The 17,700-nt window shown below is 51.6% G+C and overlaps 1 protein-coding gene across 1 annotated transcript in view; it reads left to right on the plus strand.

The window, feature by feature from the left end:
* Positions 1–17,700, plus strand: part of PRIMA1 (proline rich membrane anchor 1) — a 67,715-nt gene that overhangs the window by 43,276 nt on the left and 6,739 nt on the right. Inside the window, exon 4 of the mRNA XM_039469450.2 lies at positions 5,331–5,460. Coding sequence (XP_039325384.1) covers positions 5,331–5,460 — 130 coding nt within the window. The remainder of the gene's footprint in view (positions 1–5,330; positions 5,461–17,700) is intronic.

Genomic DNA, 17,700 nt, shown 5'->3' on the forward strand with positions numbered 1-17,700 from the left:
CCCGGAGCTTGAGTCCCCAAAGACTTGGAAAGTTAGGAAAGCCATCTAACAATGCCTCTGAGGCCCAGAGGCCCCTAGCATGCCCACAGTGTCACCAGCAGTACCTGGCACTCAGGCTGTGCTCCAGAACCAGGGAGCCATGAGAGCAGGCGGGCTGCCACTCACAGGGTCAAGAGGCCCCGCCGTGGATAAAGCCTTCATCTCGCAATGGAGAAGCAATTTTAAAACCAAGAACATGGCTCTCACTCCCCTCTTCTAGACCCAAATGCATTCCTATCTAAAGATATCTTGCAAAACTGAGATTGTTTCCAACCTACTCACTGTCTGTTTGATTCATTCATCACTGGCTCTGTTCTCGCCTGTCAATCCAGCACCTCCTGTGTGCAGCTTCTCCAACAGCTGGCTCTGATGGGGATAGCTGTTTGCCCAGCTCAGACGTTAGCATGTGTTGAGTTAGCCGTGAGTACTGTCGCAAGGCCCCTGGCTATGAGGCCTCAGTTTCCCCAATTCTGAAAGGAGAATATAACTGAGCTATGTGCCATTGTGCCTAGTAGTGCCTTGAAGTCTTTGCTACTCCTGGACCCACAAAAATGCCTCCATCATCTTTGATCCTCACGAAAACCCTATGAAGACAGTAGGGGAGGCGTTTGCCACCAAGAGTGCCTGGAGGGCTTGTCTGACCTCACACACTTCTTTCATGCATTGGACCTTGCGGGGGTCCACAAGCGCCCCCCACCCCCAAGGGAAGTTTCTGATCTCCTTGGTCTTCTGGACCCCATACAGGTGGGCGCATCCAAAGCTGCCCACCCCACCTGCTTCTTCTGCAAACACCTATGGGGGTTCTCTTTTCTATTTATTTCACAGCACTTGCCACGATGTGTCATTATATATTTATTGGTGCATTTGTTTACCATTGCCTTCTTCTACGCTAAGGTCCCTTGGGGAGAAACCTCACTGTCTTGGTTACTCCCTTGACTATCAGCTCCATCTCTCCAACTTACGGAGCTGGCCAGGCCCTGGCTGGCTTCTCCCTTCCTGCACCACTGTTTTGTAAACTCTCAAGGCAGTGAGCTGGGCCTGTGGTAGAACTCACCTCATTTGTTGCATCATCCCTTGGGAATCACTGTCTTTAGCTACCTGTTTTTAAAACCTCTGTTTTGAATCTTTGGTGTGGTTTTCAGTATTTCAGACAGGAGGGCAGATCTGGCCCCTGTTACTCCATCTTGGCTAGAAGCAGACGTCCGAAGCTTTTAACAATGCATCTCATAACGAAAAGACAGCTGCTCCTCTGATGAAGCAAAACGCAGCTTGGGCAGCTCTCCGGCTCTCTCCGGTTGCCAGCTTCATCGTCTTTACAGGCATCGGGAGTGTTTAATGAATACAGCAGACAAAACGTCACTGAGTCTCGGGGAAGAGACAGTGTTGCAACCCCTGAGATGTCAGGAGTGCTCCTGCCTTTCTGTTGTTACAGAATCTTGGCTAGGGGGTAGGTGGGGTGACAGAGGAGGTAGAGAGCTCAGGCAGCCTCAGTCCTGGAACTTGGCACTCTCTGATTGTCTCAGCCTCCCTGTCTGACCACCTGTCTCTCACAAGGCATCACCCATGCCCCTGAAATGACCTTCACCTTGTGCATTAGCAATTCGTGCGTGTCTCTTCTTCTGGAGACTCCTGAGCAAAATGATCAGGTCTTAGCTTTGTAATTAATGATCCATGGGGCAGCTGGCGCCAGCCCTGTTAAGGGCACAGATTACATCTGATTTATCTTTGTACTCCCAGCTCCTAGCACAGTGCCAGGCACTTCATTATGCTATCTTCTCGAATATGAACCATCAATCTGTGCACATGTAAGCTGTCTTAGCACCTCCAGAAAGAGGTGCTGGCCACACCCCATGGGAGGGAAGTTCTGGCAGGGATAGACCCAGCCTGTAGCCCAAAGATCAGGGTCCCAACCCTGGCCCCTGGGAAGATTGCTTCTTGATCCCGATCCTCCATATTCCTTTCTGAAATAACACTTCCTAGGCTTCCTCCAGCTACATTCTCTAATTGACTCAAGAAAGGATAAATAAGAATGCATTCTTTGAACACAACAGCTGGTTTTCTGAGCAAAATCCAAGAGTATGCCATGACTAGGTTTCACAAAATGCCTCCCGAATTTCAGAGCTGTTAGCATTTTTGCCTTCGCTAGTTTTCTTATACATGTGTGGTGATAAGTGTGCTTGCAGACTATCAGAGGGGCCCTGTGCACGATGTACGTTGTACCTTAGTATCAATTACATTTAAAAAGGAATAGCAAAAGAAAATTCTCACCTAACTAACAGAATGTAGAGAAGAGAGGCACTGTGACATTTAGTGCCAAATTCCATGTGAGCCCTGCAATCAATCAAGTTGATGGAATTTCTCAACAGAGGCCCTGTTGGCTTTTTTCCTGGGACAATTCTACCTTGTGTGGGAATATCCAGTTCATTGTCATTAACATCCATAGCTGCTGGGATCACACATTGTGACAACCAAAGACAGCACCCGCCCCGGTATTTCCAAGTGCTTACTGGAGTGGGTACAGCGGCCCCTAGCTGAGACCATACACTAGTAGATTTCCCCAGCCACAGTAGTGTCGGGTGACTGTCTGTGGTTCTGGACCAGTGGCAGGCATGGCCCTGGGGTCTCGCCCAGAGGTGTCACAGCCTGAAGTAGAGCCATGGAAACCAAACTTGCTTCCCTTTGTGGTGAAAATGAGGAGGTAGACCTCTGGGGCTTGGGGGTGCAGTGTAGACAGAACGGCCTTGGATGATCTGGCTGTATTTCTGACTCTGCAGCAGTGACTTCTGACTTCTGACTTTGTGTAAGGAAGGTGGGGGCATCACCCCAGGGAGACACAGCCAAGTCAGGGACAGCCCAAAATGAGGCGTTAGAGGGAAGGATTTTTTGTTTGATATTTCACCAAGAAAGCATTGAACAAGTTCATCATGGGGAAAATGAGAATCCCCTTGACTCTCCTTTTTCTTATTTTAGAGTTTATTCATATTTTCAGTGCTATATTCTGTATCTTTTCAGTGTTGAGATTTCTAAAGTCCTGGTCCTGACCTCGCTGAGGGGCCCAGTGGCATCCTTCTACCAGCCATCTCTCAGGAAGCATTTATTTTATTTGATTAATTGATTTTTTTTTTTTTAGGAGTCTCACTCTGTCCATGTTGGAGTTCAGTGACACAATCTCAGCTCACTACAATCTCCACCTCCTGGGTTCAAGCGATTCTCCTGCCTCAGCCTCCCAAGTAGCTGGGATTACAAGTGCCTGCCACCATGCCCAGCTAATTTTTGTATTTTTAGTAGAGATGGGGTTTCACCATGTTGACCAGGCTGGTCTCAAACTCCTGACCTTAGGTGATCCACCCATCTCAGCCTCCCAAAGTGCTGAGATTACAGGCAGGAACCATCAGGAAGCATTTCTGATTCTGCCTGGTCTCTGTGACATCTGAGGCTCACTCCTGGGGACCTGGCACTTGTTAGTGGGGTCTTGTCACTGGTTCCCTGAGAAGCACATGATGGCTCCCTGGATTTCCTAATCTAGCGGCAACAGATCAGTAACCACTCCCTTCTTCCCATCTTCTTTCTTTCTACCTTTCTTCATTCTGCACAGAATGTACAAAGGTACAAGCATTCAGGAAAAACAGCTTGGCATGTCCTTCTAAAGTTTATCATACACATACCAGACAACCCAGCAATTCCAATCCTAGATATTTTGTCTAAGAGAAATAGGAAAATGTGTCTGTACAAAGACTTGTACACAAATGTTGATAGCAGTTCTATTCACTATAGTCAAAACCGGAACCAATCTAGATGTTGGTCATCAAGTGAGTGGAAAAACCAATTCATATAAAGAAATACTATTCAGCAATAAAGGAAGGGACTGCTGAAATATGCAGTCACATGAGTGAATCTCAAAAACACTATCCTAAATAAAGGAACCAAAGGAAAAATACATACTGCATGATTCCATGTATGTGAATGTCAAAAACGAACAAATTTAATCAATGATTTTAGAAATCGGAATAGTGGTTGCCCCCAGGGTGGGATTGATTCGAAAGAGGCACAGGGACACTGTCTGGGCTGATGGAAATATTCTGGGTCATGCTGGAGGTGTGGCTTCCACTGGTGCATGCATTTGTCAAAGCTCAGAGGATGGCACTTTTAAGATGGGGGGGTGTATTTCACTAGATGTAGATTACAGTCTGATAAGAATCATCATAATGAAGCCATCCACATTACCTTTTGGGAAGTCATCCCCTGGTTCCCCACCTACCATTGCACCCCTCAAGGTATCTATTGTAGAGTGGACACCAAGTCTGGGTGTATTTCCAATCTTTTGCATATATTCACATCTTAGAGACCTGTCCAAAGTTAATACTGTCTCTCTGTCTGTCCATCCATCCATCCCTTCCTTCCTCCCTCATCATCCCCCTTTCTCTGTTTTTTCTCTTTTCCCTCTCCCTTCCTTCCTTTCTTACTTCAATTTGTTTTGCAATTCTGGGAACTCCTTTCCAGTTGTGTCTGAGTCTTCCCAGAAGCCCTGGAATGAGGCTGTGTGATGTCTCTGCCTTTCTCAGAGGAAAGTGAACCTGCCTCATTGACACAAGTCCTTCAGGTCTGCCCCAGCACAGCCTGTGCCCAGGGAGGGAGGACAGGCTCACCCCCAAGGACTCCATGGATTGAGTAAGAGAGGGCCCTGTAGCACCAGTGTCTGGTGCCTTGTCAATGACACTTTTCCAAATTTTGGGCACCCCTGTGCAAACTGAGACAGCGGCAAATACCCACCCCATGGGCTGACTCCAAGAAGGGAGAAAGTCTGCCTCTTGCAAGAAATTAGCTTAAGAAATGGACATCGCAGTCCCCCCTTTCTTTCCTTCCTTCCTCAGCATCCCCTGTGAGCCCTGCTCCCCACCCCCGCCTGCAGAGGAACCAGATTTAGTGCCTCAGCTGAGAGAATGAGATGCTCTGCTATTTTTCATGGGAAATTAGACCTGACCCTGCTGTCAGTTAGCTCATGCTGAGGGACGATGGATGGCCTGGGGCATGGCCCTTACTTAGTCCCTGCTCTGAGCCCTCCAGGGCAGGGATGGAGGCACTCGGAGGCTAGCCTGGCTGGGGGACAGCCATGATGTCACCTACTGTAGGGTGGGGACAGGGATGGCAGGAAGGATCAGGGAGCCTTCATCCAGGTGATGGATACCAGTGACCTCCCCACACCTCTGATAGTGTCACCCATGATGGTCCCCCCGTCACTGGCCATGACCAGCTCATCCAGGGGACACTCAGGCTGCTCCTGTCTCTTTCAGCTCCCAACTCTACCTCTTGCCCCGCGGAGGAAAGCTGGTGGTCAGGGCTGGTGGTCATCATTGCCGTGTGCTGTGCCTCCCTGGTGTTTCTGACTGTGCTTGTCATCATTTGCTACAAAGCCATAAAAAGGTGAGTGCTTACCCGCTGCGCCCAGCTCCAAGCCGAAGGGAACCCCAGCTGGGCTTGGGGCTCCTACACCCATCCCGTATCATTATTTTAAATTATAAAAGCTGTTAAGCATACAAGTAGCAGAAAGAACACACAGTGACCTTCCACCTACCCTAGCCCCAATTCAGCAGTTCATCAAGATTTTGTGATATTTGCTATATCTGTTTTCTTTTTCCTTTGCTCTTTTTCATTGCCAAAATATTTTAAAGTTGACCTCAGAAATACTGTCTCTGTCACTTGAGGGAGTTTGATTCCACAAGCATTTGATTAGCACTAATTATACGTTGGGCCTAGTGCAACATAAAAATACAAAAATGTTGCAAAACACCGAAAAGTAATGGGAGTTGTTAACAGTATAATATTTCTAAGAAAGGTTTATAAACATTTCCTGACTCCCAAAATTAGAGGGTCCACATTAAGACCATTCCTAACACCTAAAATATTTCAGTTTAATCTGTAAGTTGGTTGTTCTCTGTGATTTCACTTTAGTAATTCAAAAGCAGGAAGAGTAAATTATCAAGGTAAAAGTCTTAAAAGAAGTGCACAGCCAAGCACACAGGATGGGGGACATGGAAAGCCAATAGCCGAGGGGAATTCTGATCATGGGGCACAGGAGGGAGGACAGTTGGGGGCAGGGCCCAGGCACGACGACTCCACGCAAGACAGGCCATGCCCCGGGCATCTGCCACCCAGCTGAGGACTCAAGCTCAGAGCCCTCTCTGCCCAAAATGTGCATGCTGCAGGACAATCTCCAAAAACACAGGCATAACCACAGTCAGCAATACCTCAGCCAGGCACTGGGCTCCTCTCCTCACCAACATTCTCTTAGTTCATCTCCACCTACATTTTCCCAATCAGCTCCATTTTGCAGAGGAGGCTGAGGTTCTAAGGAGTTAGAGAGCTTCCCAGGATGGCACAATACACAAGAAGTGGAAATGGAACTCAGAACAAAGAGACTCCAAAGCCCAGCCCTGACTGCAGCACCATGTGTCAGGGTTATTGACGAGTTTGACTCCAGTGTTGGGCTAAGCACAGACCTTCATATTTCTGCCTGCCCTTCCTCAGGGATGCGGGAGGGGGACACTCGGAGTTTGGTGAGGTCTGTCTGTGCTTCTCTGAGGGCAGAAGGCCCAAGTCTCCAAAACCCTGTAACTCTGGGTAGGGTCCCTAGCCTTGAAAAGCAAGGTGGGGCCAGGCACAGAGGCTCACGCCTATAATTTCAGCACTTTGGGAGGCCAAGACAGGTGGATCATCTGAGGTCAGGAGTTTGAGACCAGCATGACCAACATGGGGAAACCCCATCTCTACTAAAAATACAAAAATTAGCAGGGTATGGTGGTTCACACCTATAATCCCGGCTACTCAGGAGGCCGTGGCAGGAGAATCACTTGAACCCTGGAGGCAGAGATTGCAGTGAGCCGAGATCACACCACTGCACTCCAGACTGGAGTGAAAGATTGAGACTCCATCTCAAAAAAAAAAAAAAGAAAAAAGAAAACCAATGTGAATCATTGGATGGGTTGGATGGGTAGTTGGTTGATGGGTGGATAGTTGATGGGTAGATGGTTGGATGGTTGGATGGGTGGATGGTTGATGGGTGGACAGTTGGATGGGTAGATGGGTGGATGGGTGGATGATTGGATGGTTAGATGGGTGGATGGTTGATGGGTGGATGGTTGGATGGGTGGATGGTTGATGGGTGGACAGTTGGATGGTTGGATGGGTGGATGGTTGATGGGTGGATAGTTGGATGGTTGGATGGGTGGATGGTTGGATAGGTGGATGGTTGATGGGTGGACAGTTGGATGGTTGGATGGGTGGATGAGTGGATGGCTGGATGCGTGGTTGGTTGATGGGTGGATGGGTGGATGGGTGGATGGTTGGATGTGTGGATGGGTGGATGTTGAATGAGTGGATAGTTGGATGATTGGAGTCTCCCAGGGGACATGGCTAGTCCAATTCCCAGGCGTTCTGTAGGAGCCTCCTGTGTGCCAGGCTTGTTGGGCATGCAAACAGGTAAGACCCAGGCTACCCCCAGAGGCCACTTAATGAGGCTGTGGGAGGTTTGCTGGCAGCCCACTGTGGCTGCCCAGAGGAGTCATGGTGCATTCTGATCTGGGCCATAAAGCATTTGAGCAGAGGACCTGCTGGAATGGGAGGAGGGTTTTAAGTAGCAGAGCAGAGGAGGCATTCTAGGCAAACACACCTGTGAAGGCAAGCAGCTGGTCCCAAGCCCCTGTGATGCAGGAGATGACCCTGGAGGAAGCTGTGAGTCTGACTGGGGAGGCTCGTCACCAGGCTGAGCAGTGACTTTGCTTGTGGCTCTAGACACTAGGAACTACTGAAGAGTAGCTTTGGTAGCTACTTTTTGGGGAAAGAGTGCACCAGCAGGCCATGGCTACCAGTCTCCTTGCAGGCATGCCCCGCTTCCCCTGGGAAAGACTCAACATGAATAATCCGTTTAATATAAACTCGTGTTCTTACAAAAGACACCTCAGCCACTTCTGCCCTCCTCCCTGCCCCAAACCTTCCCTGAAGAAATGTGCTACCTGGTTCTACCGGAGGAGGGAAGAGAGAACAAACTCACATAATAGCTCACTACGGCAGTGCTGTCCGGTGGTAGCCTGCCGAGCTTTGTTTCAGCTGGGCTGGGGGGCTCCCAGAAAGGATGTGAGGGGTGTCATCCTGACCTCCTCTCAGAGCAGTTAGAGGGGCTTCCTGTCTGTCCCCTTCCACTCTCTCTGAGCTCTTGACCCCTGGGTCTGTCAACACCCTGGGAAAAAACAGAATTCATCCCAGATGGCTCAGCGGATCAGACTTGAGAGAGTGGGCTTCTTCCAGGGACATGGGCGGGGCTCCCCCGGGGTGTGGGCGGGGCTTCTTCGGGGTTGGGGGGAGCATAGGCGGGGCTCCCTCAGTGCATGGGCGGGGCTTCTTCCAGGGGGCAGGCCAGGATTATTCTGGCGTTTTGGGCAGACCCAGAGAGTAAATGGGGCAGGTGAGGCACTCAGGGACTTGCAGAGTGGGAGCCGTTAGCACCCCCAGGAAGACAAGGCAAGTGGGGAACTACTGCCATGGGAACCTCGCGAGAGACTCGCACTTAGGAGAAGGAGGCCTGGCAGAAGCTGTGGTTGGAACTGTCAGAGAAGCAGCCCAAAAACAGGGAGGAAGGGTAAGAAATGCTCCCAGCTGCTCTCCACGCTTAGGTTTCCCGTGCGTGCCTCCCACTGGCCAAACCCAAGAAGCAGGGGAATCAGGACACACAGTCAAGGTCGGCCTCCCTGCAGGAAGCCAGTGGAGCAGGCACACGGGTGTAAGCGGACCCTCTGCTGTGCAGCCCCTTTGCTACCCCGCGCCAGGCTCTGCATCCATCTCCGGACCAAGACCTGGGGACACCGAGGAATAGGACCCCGCCCTTTGACTTCGATGTCTTCTTAATCCAGAGAGAGCATCCCTGGTGCGGCAGACATATTCAATGACAAGCGGGGACTGTGCTAACTGCAGGTGAAGGCAGAAATAGAGCCCAATGCTGCCAGAACCCACCTAGAAGAAGGCTGGGGAGGGAGGCCTGACCCCTTGGTGGAGAGAGAAGGAGGCAGCAGGAGCTGCAACCCCACCTGCAGAGCAACGTGCGCCCCCCTGCCCCCAGGCGCTGACCGCAGCTGGGGCTGTAAGAGATAGCATCCTCACACACGGCAGCTGCCTGTCCACATTTCTTTCCAGCGAAATGGAGGATTTCTTGCTCACGGCTGATTGTTTTTGGTCAATAATTCATCTGAAACATGCCTTTTCTCTCAGGAAACAAAAGCATCTCATGTCACTGCAAAACCATTAAAGGAAAATTTAGTGATAAACCCTACTCTTAAAAAAATAAAAAACTCTCATGGCCTCAAGTCCTAGGGATTTCCAAGAGATTTTTGTAAATGGCCCCAACACAGCCTTTCAAAGCCGGACTGCCAGGAGGATGTTTCTAGAATTGGGTAGATCGGAGAGGAGGTGACGAGATATCTTGGCACCTGGGGGTATCGGCTGCCAGGACACGGGCCTCCACAGGGACAAGCAGACACCGAGGGCTGAGCTGCGGTTGTGGAAGAAGCACCCCACAGGGCCCTCACATCTGTGTCCAAGGCCTGACTGAAAGCAGACTGGACCTTGGCAGGAGGAAGGGTCTCACTAGGACTTGCTGGATGAAGATGAGTTGAATCAGCACTTCCTCCTGTGACTCAGCAAACCATCCCCAAGTCCCACTTGTGCACTGGGTAGACCATGCTCAGGGAGCGTCCACGCTGGGGATGTTCAGAGGAGGGACACCCTTGCCCAGACCTGGTGGCCAGTAGGGGGTGGGGAGGTTTCTTAAAGAGGTGCCAGGCTAAGGGACTTGGCAAGGTGGGTGTTACTTGAATTTGGATGAGCATGAGCAGTGGCCTCCAAGTCCCCTATTGATGACCGAAAACTCAGAGGGAGTTCCCAGCCATGGGCAGCCCATGCAGCATGCATTTTGGTGACCTCACCGCCCCACCCTTGTTATGAACAAGACTCTTTATCTACACCTGCATGGAGAGCAGGCCCCAGAGTCCTTGGTGCTCTGTACCCCCATGCCTGGCACCCGAGCGTCCTCCCACCTCTAGCCCTGATGGGCACATTTCTAACAGCAGGACAGCCTGGTTTGTTAAAAGAGCCCAGAACTGGGAGTCAAGCACCAAGCGTGTTCCCGTTCCCAGCCCCAGCCCAGCCCGGCTCAGCGGGCATCGCTTCCCTCTGTGGCCTCAGTATTGCCCCTCTGAAATGACAATCTCCAGGCAGCCTTTTGTCTCCCCGTCCTGGATTGCTGGGGGACTGCTGCCACTCAGGCATTCAGCCTCTCGGATATGTAAATACAGAGACAACATGAATATCCATCCAGGGCAGAGATAAACTTGAAACAAGCAAAGACCACAGAGAGTCATCAAGATAAAACTCCAAGGGGCAAGGTGCCCACTGCCTGGGTGGACCTCAGATCCCAGCTGGGGGAGTCCCACTGGCCTGTGTACTTGCACGGATGAGGCTGTTTTCCTGAGGGGCATTTACAGCTTCTCTGACAGCCACACCCTTCACTCAGAGAAGCGCTCCTGTGTTGAAGGAAGGTGATGCCCACCCGCTCCACGGAAACATGCCCACGCCAGCACAGGGAAAGCACCTTGCCTCCATTGGCCATCCTTGGTGTGGGTCTGTTCTTTTCTGCTGTCCATTGCCATGAAGCCATCAGACAGCCATTTCCCTCTCACAGGTATGGCTGGCAGAAAGACCAATACGAGGCTGCAGGACGGTTTGGCTGACCCTGCCGATGTTAATTGCTGACCTTAAGCAAGCGTGCTGCTTCCTAGACGTGGGCTTGAGTGTGCGTGCCTGAGTGTGCCTAAGCACCACCTGTTGCTGGGCTCTGGCACTCATCAGCTGCTTGCAGTTGAGCCACTTTCAGTAGGACAAGTACTTTTTAATACTCAAGGCTTTTCGATGGTGCCTTAGAAAACCCATTGACTGGCACAGGGCTGTTCAGTATTGGTCCATTTATTGGGCACCATAAGCACAAGGGATGCAGAAGAAACGAGACGGTCCCTGTTCTCTTCCTGCTGGAGGAGGCAGATTAAGCACACACACCAGCAAATCAATAAATGAGGTGACCTTAAATTAAGACTGTGAAGAGAAAAAAATACAGGGTAATGGGGAAGAGAAGGAGACAGGAGTGAAGGCTGTGTCCTTTCCAAAGAGTCAGGCATGTTGTGTATGCCTTTTGAGACAGCTTAATGATTAGAAAGTGTGGCTAGGGCGTTGCACGTTTATTCCCTCCTTTTAATTTAGTTTTAATTTTTGTCAATGGAATATGTATATATACTATGGTTTAAAATGTCAAATGTGCTCCCAAGACTCTTAAGAAAGACAGCAGCCCCCTCATCTTTTCCCTCAAGCCTCATTCTTGAGAGCAACTACTTTCTTTTTTTTTTTTTTTTTTTTGCATTTTAGGTTTTGGGGTACATGTGAAGAACATGCAAGATTGTTGCATAGGTACACACATGGCAGTGTGATTTGCTGCCTTCCTCCCCTTCACCTATATCAGGCATTTCTCCCCATGCTATCTCTCCCCACCTCCCCTCCCTCATTTCCCCCCAACAGACCCCAGTGTGTAGTGCTCCCCTCCCCGTGTCCATGTGTTCTCATTGCTCAACACCCGCCTATGAGTGAGAACATGCGGCAGTTAGCTGTTACTTCTGGTATTTCCGTCCATATGCTAAGTGATGTGTATACTGCTGTTTAAATTTTCTTTCCACTTTAAGCATTGTCTGTTTACTTTCCACTGTGGAAGATACCAAGGCCAGCACCCTTGCAGTACAGACAAACAACATACTTCCCCTCTTCTCGTTCTCCACCTAGAGTGGGGTTCGGTGTGGGATTCTGTGCCTCTTCAGTGCTTACCGTAGTGTAACAAAGAGCATACTGCGCAGAGCTAAGCCACATAGTGTATTGTGCTGTTTCCTTTCCTGGGGTTAACATTGCCTCCTCTCAACACAGTCAAATATATCAGTTCCTTTTTTGTCCTGGGGGCTCCAGGCTCCTCTCCAGGTGGACTGTGGGTCTCTGAGCCTGTTGCATAGCTGTCACCCTACAATCGTCTCTCCAGCAGCCTTCCAAGCTGGACGATCCCAGCACGGCTCCTCCTTGGGAACCTGCTACCCTCAGCTCTCTCTCTCCCTAAAAACTCCAGTCCCTCATCTCCTTAGCTTGATTCTTTCATGGATATTTTCCCCAAGATCTTTCCTGAATCAGAAACTCAAAAGAAAGTTGATCAGTGAAATTAGTTTTCTCTTTAGAATTTACATTGTTTTTGGAGCTTTGTGGTAGCCCAGAGAACAATTAGTTCTTACTGAATGTGTGGTGTATAGAGAAGATCTGGTGCCTAGGGGCACCTGGAATGCCAGGGAGGGTAGACATGAGTTTCCAATGGAATCTGAGCCAAAATGAACCTTCATGGTCAAGAGCCAATCCCTTGTTTTACTGATGTGGGAACTGAGGCCTGGGTGGGAGAGAAATGGCTCAGGTCCCAGAGGGTTCTGCTCTCCTCCTGGCTCAGATTCGAGTACTCCTGGAAGGTCAGTGTCCTTCCCCTTACTTCTTCCAGCTGAGTCCTTGCTGCTTCTCCTTGGAGACCCAACTCAAATGCCACCTCTTCTGAGATGTCATCATGGACCAGTATAGAGGTCTCTCTTCCCTGTCCAACTGCTAGAGTCATAGATCCCCCTGAATTTACAATTCTGCTTTCTGCTGTAAGTAGGTGTATGTCAGTGCTCGTGTGCCGGTGCATGTGTGTACGCGTGGTTGGATGCACACGCAGTAGTTGGAGATCGGTCATCTCGTCTTACTCATCTCTCTCCTGACAGTGCCTGGCACGATGCCTGGCACACAGTGACTGTTCATTGGTGGTTTCTGTGATGTGAATGGAGGCTTGTTCCAACAGACGCGCCAGAGTCCCCCTTTCAAGTGGACACACTCTGTTTAGAATTGCAGTAAATTCATTTTTTTCTCTGTCTGGGTGAGTGAAATAGAGTCTGCTTTTGGTGTAAATAACAGGCACCCAGTTTTAAGTGTTGGGCCTCACCCCTTCACCGGTTTCGGTTTTCCCAGCTCCCTGCCATTCCTGCCCCACCCCCTCCCAGCCTCGTTTCTTTAGTAGGCCTCCTGCCATTCTCTCCCTTCTCCGTACACTCGCTCAAGTGCAGGTACCCTGACTCAGCGGCCCCCTTCAGGCTTCGGAGTAGCACAGCCAGCCTCCTCCCACCTATGCGTGACACACCCCAGTATTTCTCTCCATATGCTAAGTGATGTGTATACTGCTATCTAACGCCCAGGCTTCGAACACAGTGGAGCAGCCCCGCCGTCTACCTCCTCCTCTTCCTCCCTGTAGGACACACCTACTGTGCCAGGGGCCAGCCCAGCCCTCTCTCCCTCGTCACCTGCTCTGGTCTTCAGCTGCTCTGCAGAGTCAGGGCCAAAGGACGAGCGTGGGGAAGAAAGGGTAGGCCACGCCCAGAGGCCAGCAGTGAGGACCAGGAATCAGGACAAGAGTGGAACCGCTTTATCCACCCTCGACTCACCACATACTTCCAGGAGCAAGAAATGCTCCTCGAATGCATCTTGGTGCATTCTGGGTGCCTTGAGACTGGGTTATCTCATGGGTCAAAGCCTCTTGGCCTGTTGGGGTCTCAATGCGGTTCCCGTCTGTCACCTCTCCTTGCTGTTCATATACGTACCTGTAGCAACACTCCCTCCTCCCCACTGTCCCCAACCCAACCCAGAATCACCACACCTGGCTGTGCTGTGAGTCAGGTCAAAGTTACTGTACTCCGAGGAAAGGCCTCCTTAGGGCAAGTGCTGAGCATTGATGTGTGCCCTTGGCTGCTCAGAGACCATCCTGCATCCTTTGGAACCTGGGCTGGATTCAAGGAGCTGGCTCCTGTGCTTTGTCCAGAATCAAGACTCCATCTTCTGACTCTTTGGCTGGTGTGCCTTCCCCTGGGCCTTGCTGCCACCTTCCAGGCTGCCTGGGACTTGGCTCCCTCCATGATCAACATACAGGTTTCTTTGGAGTCTCAGAAGCTGCAGTAGCCTCACCAACACACCCACATCTGCGTCCAGGAAGAGGTCAGGCCTGCAAGGAGCAGGGGCACGAGGTGTCCTGACCTGCCCTGGGCTGAGATGCTTCTTTGGGTTTATTTGTGCCCCCGTAGAGACTGATCTTCCATGATGGGTGATAAAATCCCATCCTGCCATGTGAGGCAGGCGGCAGGGATGAGCCTGCTTCATCTGCTGGTATCCTTGGTGTGGGGGGCATGGAGCCCAGGCCTGCATACACTGTGGACAGTCATGGACAGAAGGCTCCACAGATTGAGGGTGTGCCTGGGGCCAGCTGACGGGAGACCCAGACGGATCCCTGCTTCTTGGGGTCTTTTTCCTTTGTCACCAAGAAATGCATGCCTCTCTGAACCCATTTTTCCAGACACCCTGGGTCAAGGTCATCAGGCAGGGTGAGAGTAGACGGGTACCCCATTTAAGAAGTCCTCAGGTAATACCCACTGCAGTCAGGATAAGACCCAGACACCTTGCCCCGGCCAGCTGCACCCTGCAGGGACTGGCTCCCACCCCACCCCTCCTGCTGGTGTTTTTCTCCTCCTTACCGCCCTCGCTCAGGACTCCGCAGCTGCACAGGCCTCCGTCTTGCCTCTGTCCTGCTCCCTGCACGGCAGGGCCCTTCTCACCCCTGGACCTCGCTAACCTGTCAGCCTAGCCGGCCTCCCGCTCTTCCCTCCCTCGACGCCTAGTTCTTTGCCATCTTAGTTCCTCTCCTAATTTGCTGCAGTTGTCCATTTGTGTACTGCTGGTCAGATGACTCCCAACCTGGTGCCAGGTCGAGGCCAGCGTCCCGGAGCCATAGAGTCTGTTTCGTGCACTCAAATGAACTGAACCCACAGGACCCTGGAGGTGGAGCTGCCTGTGGACGAATCCTGCCTGAGAAGAGAGGTGCCCTGTACCTGAGGCTGGGGAGCCCGAGGGCGGGGATGGGCCGCTTCTTGGGGACAGATACCCCCTCTGCCTCCTTATTTGCTTCAGGAGCCCCTGAAGCAGTGCCGGGCATCTCTGTGGTGCCCATGGTGACCAGGCTGGGCTGGGCTGGCTCAGGGCAGTGGAGCAGAGTAGGCTGCAGGGGAGTCCTGGTGGAAAATGGCTACGCAGGAGCTCGGGGCAAGTCTGTCCTGGAAACCCAGCGTCTAGGAAGAACAGACGGCTCTGCGTATTCCCGTTACCAGTGAAGGCCTTTTGTGACAGCAAGACAAGGTGAAGGGAGGTTTCGTGACCTGGGGCTGGTGTCCAAGGGCATGACCACATGTGTCTACCTGTGCCCACCTGTTCTGTAGAGGACCCCCACCAGACCTCAGCTGAAGGCCCCTCTACACAGAGGTGTTTCCCAGCCCCCTCGTCCCCAGTCTAGAGGTAGGTGGCAGGGAGGCATTGTCCTGGAATTTCAGGGAGGCGGGTGCCCAGACCCCCAGTGAGACAGACACTGTCTGGGCCACTTCTGCCCACAGAATCTCCAGCAGGGATCTCACAGCCAGCACCATCCTGGCATCTCGGAGGCTTGGAGAATAGTCACCACGGCCTGAGCTAGCTTGGAGGGGCCCGGTCCAGAGCCCTCTGCATGACCCTGCAGTCCTTTCTTCAGCATCCAGGCTGGGAAGGGCTCTGCCCTAGAACAAATCCAGGCTGCAGAGTGGTGCTCAAGGGGAGAGTCACACCTGTGAGAAGACACTCCCTTGGCCGAGCCCTCTCTTCTCCCCTCGGTCTCCGGCTCCCACGGGAGGATGTAAGCATGAGAAACGCACAGGTGCCAGTGCCGCAGCTCAGCAGAGGCGGCTAACCAGGCGATCCCGGGGGATGGTGCGGGCAGTGGGTCCCGCTGGCTGTGAGGACCGTCGTCAGCTGCAGGCCTGTCTCCCACTGCCTGGGCGACGGAGGCTGGACGTGGGGCTGCTGCTTCTCATGGTGACACCCTCGAGGCTCAGAAAGGCATTTTTTCAGCTTCTTGACCCAGGTTTGGGGAAGTCCAAGGCCCACAGAGGAGTCTCATCATGGAACTCTGAGTGTGTGTGTATATGAGTGTGGGGATGTATGTATATAGGTATGTGTATTCATATGTATGAGTGTATGCACGTGCACGTGTGTGCGTAGGTTTGTATGTGTGTGTGTTTAGGGGTGTGTGTCTATATCGTACATGTGTGTTTAGGTATGTGTGTGTGTTGCATGTGTGTATGTTTAGGTGTGTGTGTATGGTATGTGTGTATATTGTATGTGTGTGTAGGTGTGTGTGTATTGCATGTGTATGTTTAGGTGTGTGTGTATTGTATGTGTGTTTATATTGTATGTGTGTGTTGTGTGTTGTGTGTGTTTAGGTATGTGTATTGTATGTTTGTGTGCGTGTTATATGTGTGTGTATTGTATGTGTGTGTCTATTGCATGTATATGTGTTTAGATGTGTGTGTATTGTGTGTGTGTGTATTGTATGTGTATGTGTGTTGCATGTGTGTGTGTTTAGGTGTGTGTGTGTGGATTTGTGCCTATGTACGTGTATGTAAGTATGTGCCTGTGTATGTTGCACAGGTTCACGTGTATGGGTGTATGTGGGGGGTGTCAGGGGTGGGCGCTCGGGGGATGAATGCGTTCCTAAGAGGTGAGTCCGGGACCTTTAACTTTCGCTTCTCCCAGGGGTGGGTGCATGAGACAGGAAGAGAGCTTCCCTTCTCAGGCCTCCAGAGCTGTTCTTTGCCTCCCTCTTCTCTATCCCCACAGAGCAGCAGGCTGAGGGGGAGGCTGTCACATCATGGTCAGCAGGGCCCAAGAGGGGTGCCTGGGTCCTGGGCCTCCTTGCCCAGGCCAGAGATGCTGGTGGAGGCAGGTTTCTGCAGGGTCCCTCGTGGCTGCTGGCCTGTGTGGGTGAAGCCATCCGCACAGCCCTCTGAGCAGGGAATGGAGGGGCCCACTGCCTTTTAAGCCCAGACCTGGGGACAACAAGTCTGAAGGTGGCAGAGCCCACACTTCTACAGGCAGGAATCCTGGGTGCCACCAAGGAAAGTCTCACTAACCTCTCTCTTGGTTTCTAGGAACCAGGCCATTTAGGGAGCCCTCTGTGGCCATCTCTGCCTGGACCAGGGTGAAAATGCCTCTTCCTGGTTTAGCGAGACCAGCCTCAGCTGACTCACAGAGGTGCAGAGCCAGGCTGGGTCCTAGCAGCTCTCTAGCATTTCCGGATCCGCACAGGGCACGCGTTAGGTAGGAAGTCTGTGCACACTGGACAACCTTGACTACTCCAGCCGGTGGGGCAGCTCCCTGCTGACACCTTTTCCCCGGCAGTCCTGAGAGCTAACAAACATTTATGGAGCACTTACGTATGCCAGACGCTTGTCTAAGCGCTTGACATGGACTAATGCATTTAATCCTCCCGAGAAGCCTATCAGATGGACACCACGACTGTGCTTATTTCATAGACGAGAAACTGAGGCATAGAGAGGTTACGTAGCTTGCCTAAGGTCACATGGCCACAAAGTGGCAAAGTGGGGGTTACCGAGCCTTGACAGCTGCCTCTTAGCGCTTCTGCAGCGTCACCCTAAAGTGCCCTGC

The sequence above is a fragment of the Saimiri boliviensis genome, chromosome 2, assembly GCF_048565385.1.
Source record: "Saimiri boliviensis isolate mSaiBol1 chromosome 2, mSaiBol1.pri, whole genome shotgun sequence".
NCBI classification, from domain to species: Eukaryota; Metazoa; Chordata; class Mammalia; order Primates; family Cebidae; genus Saimiri; species Saimiri boliviensis.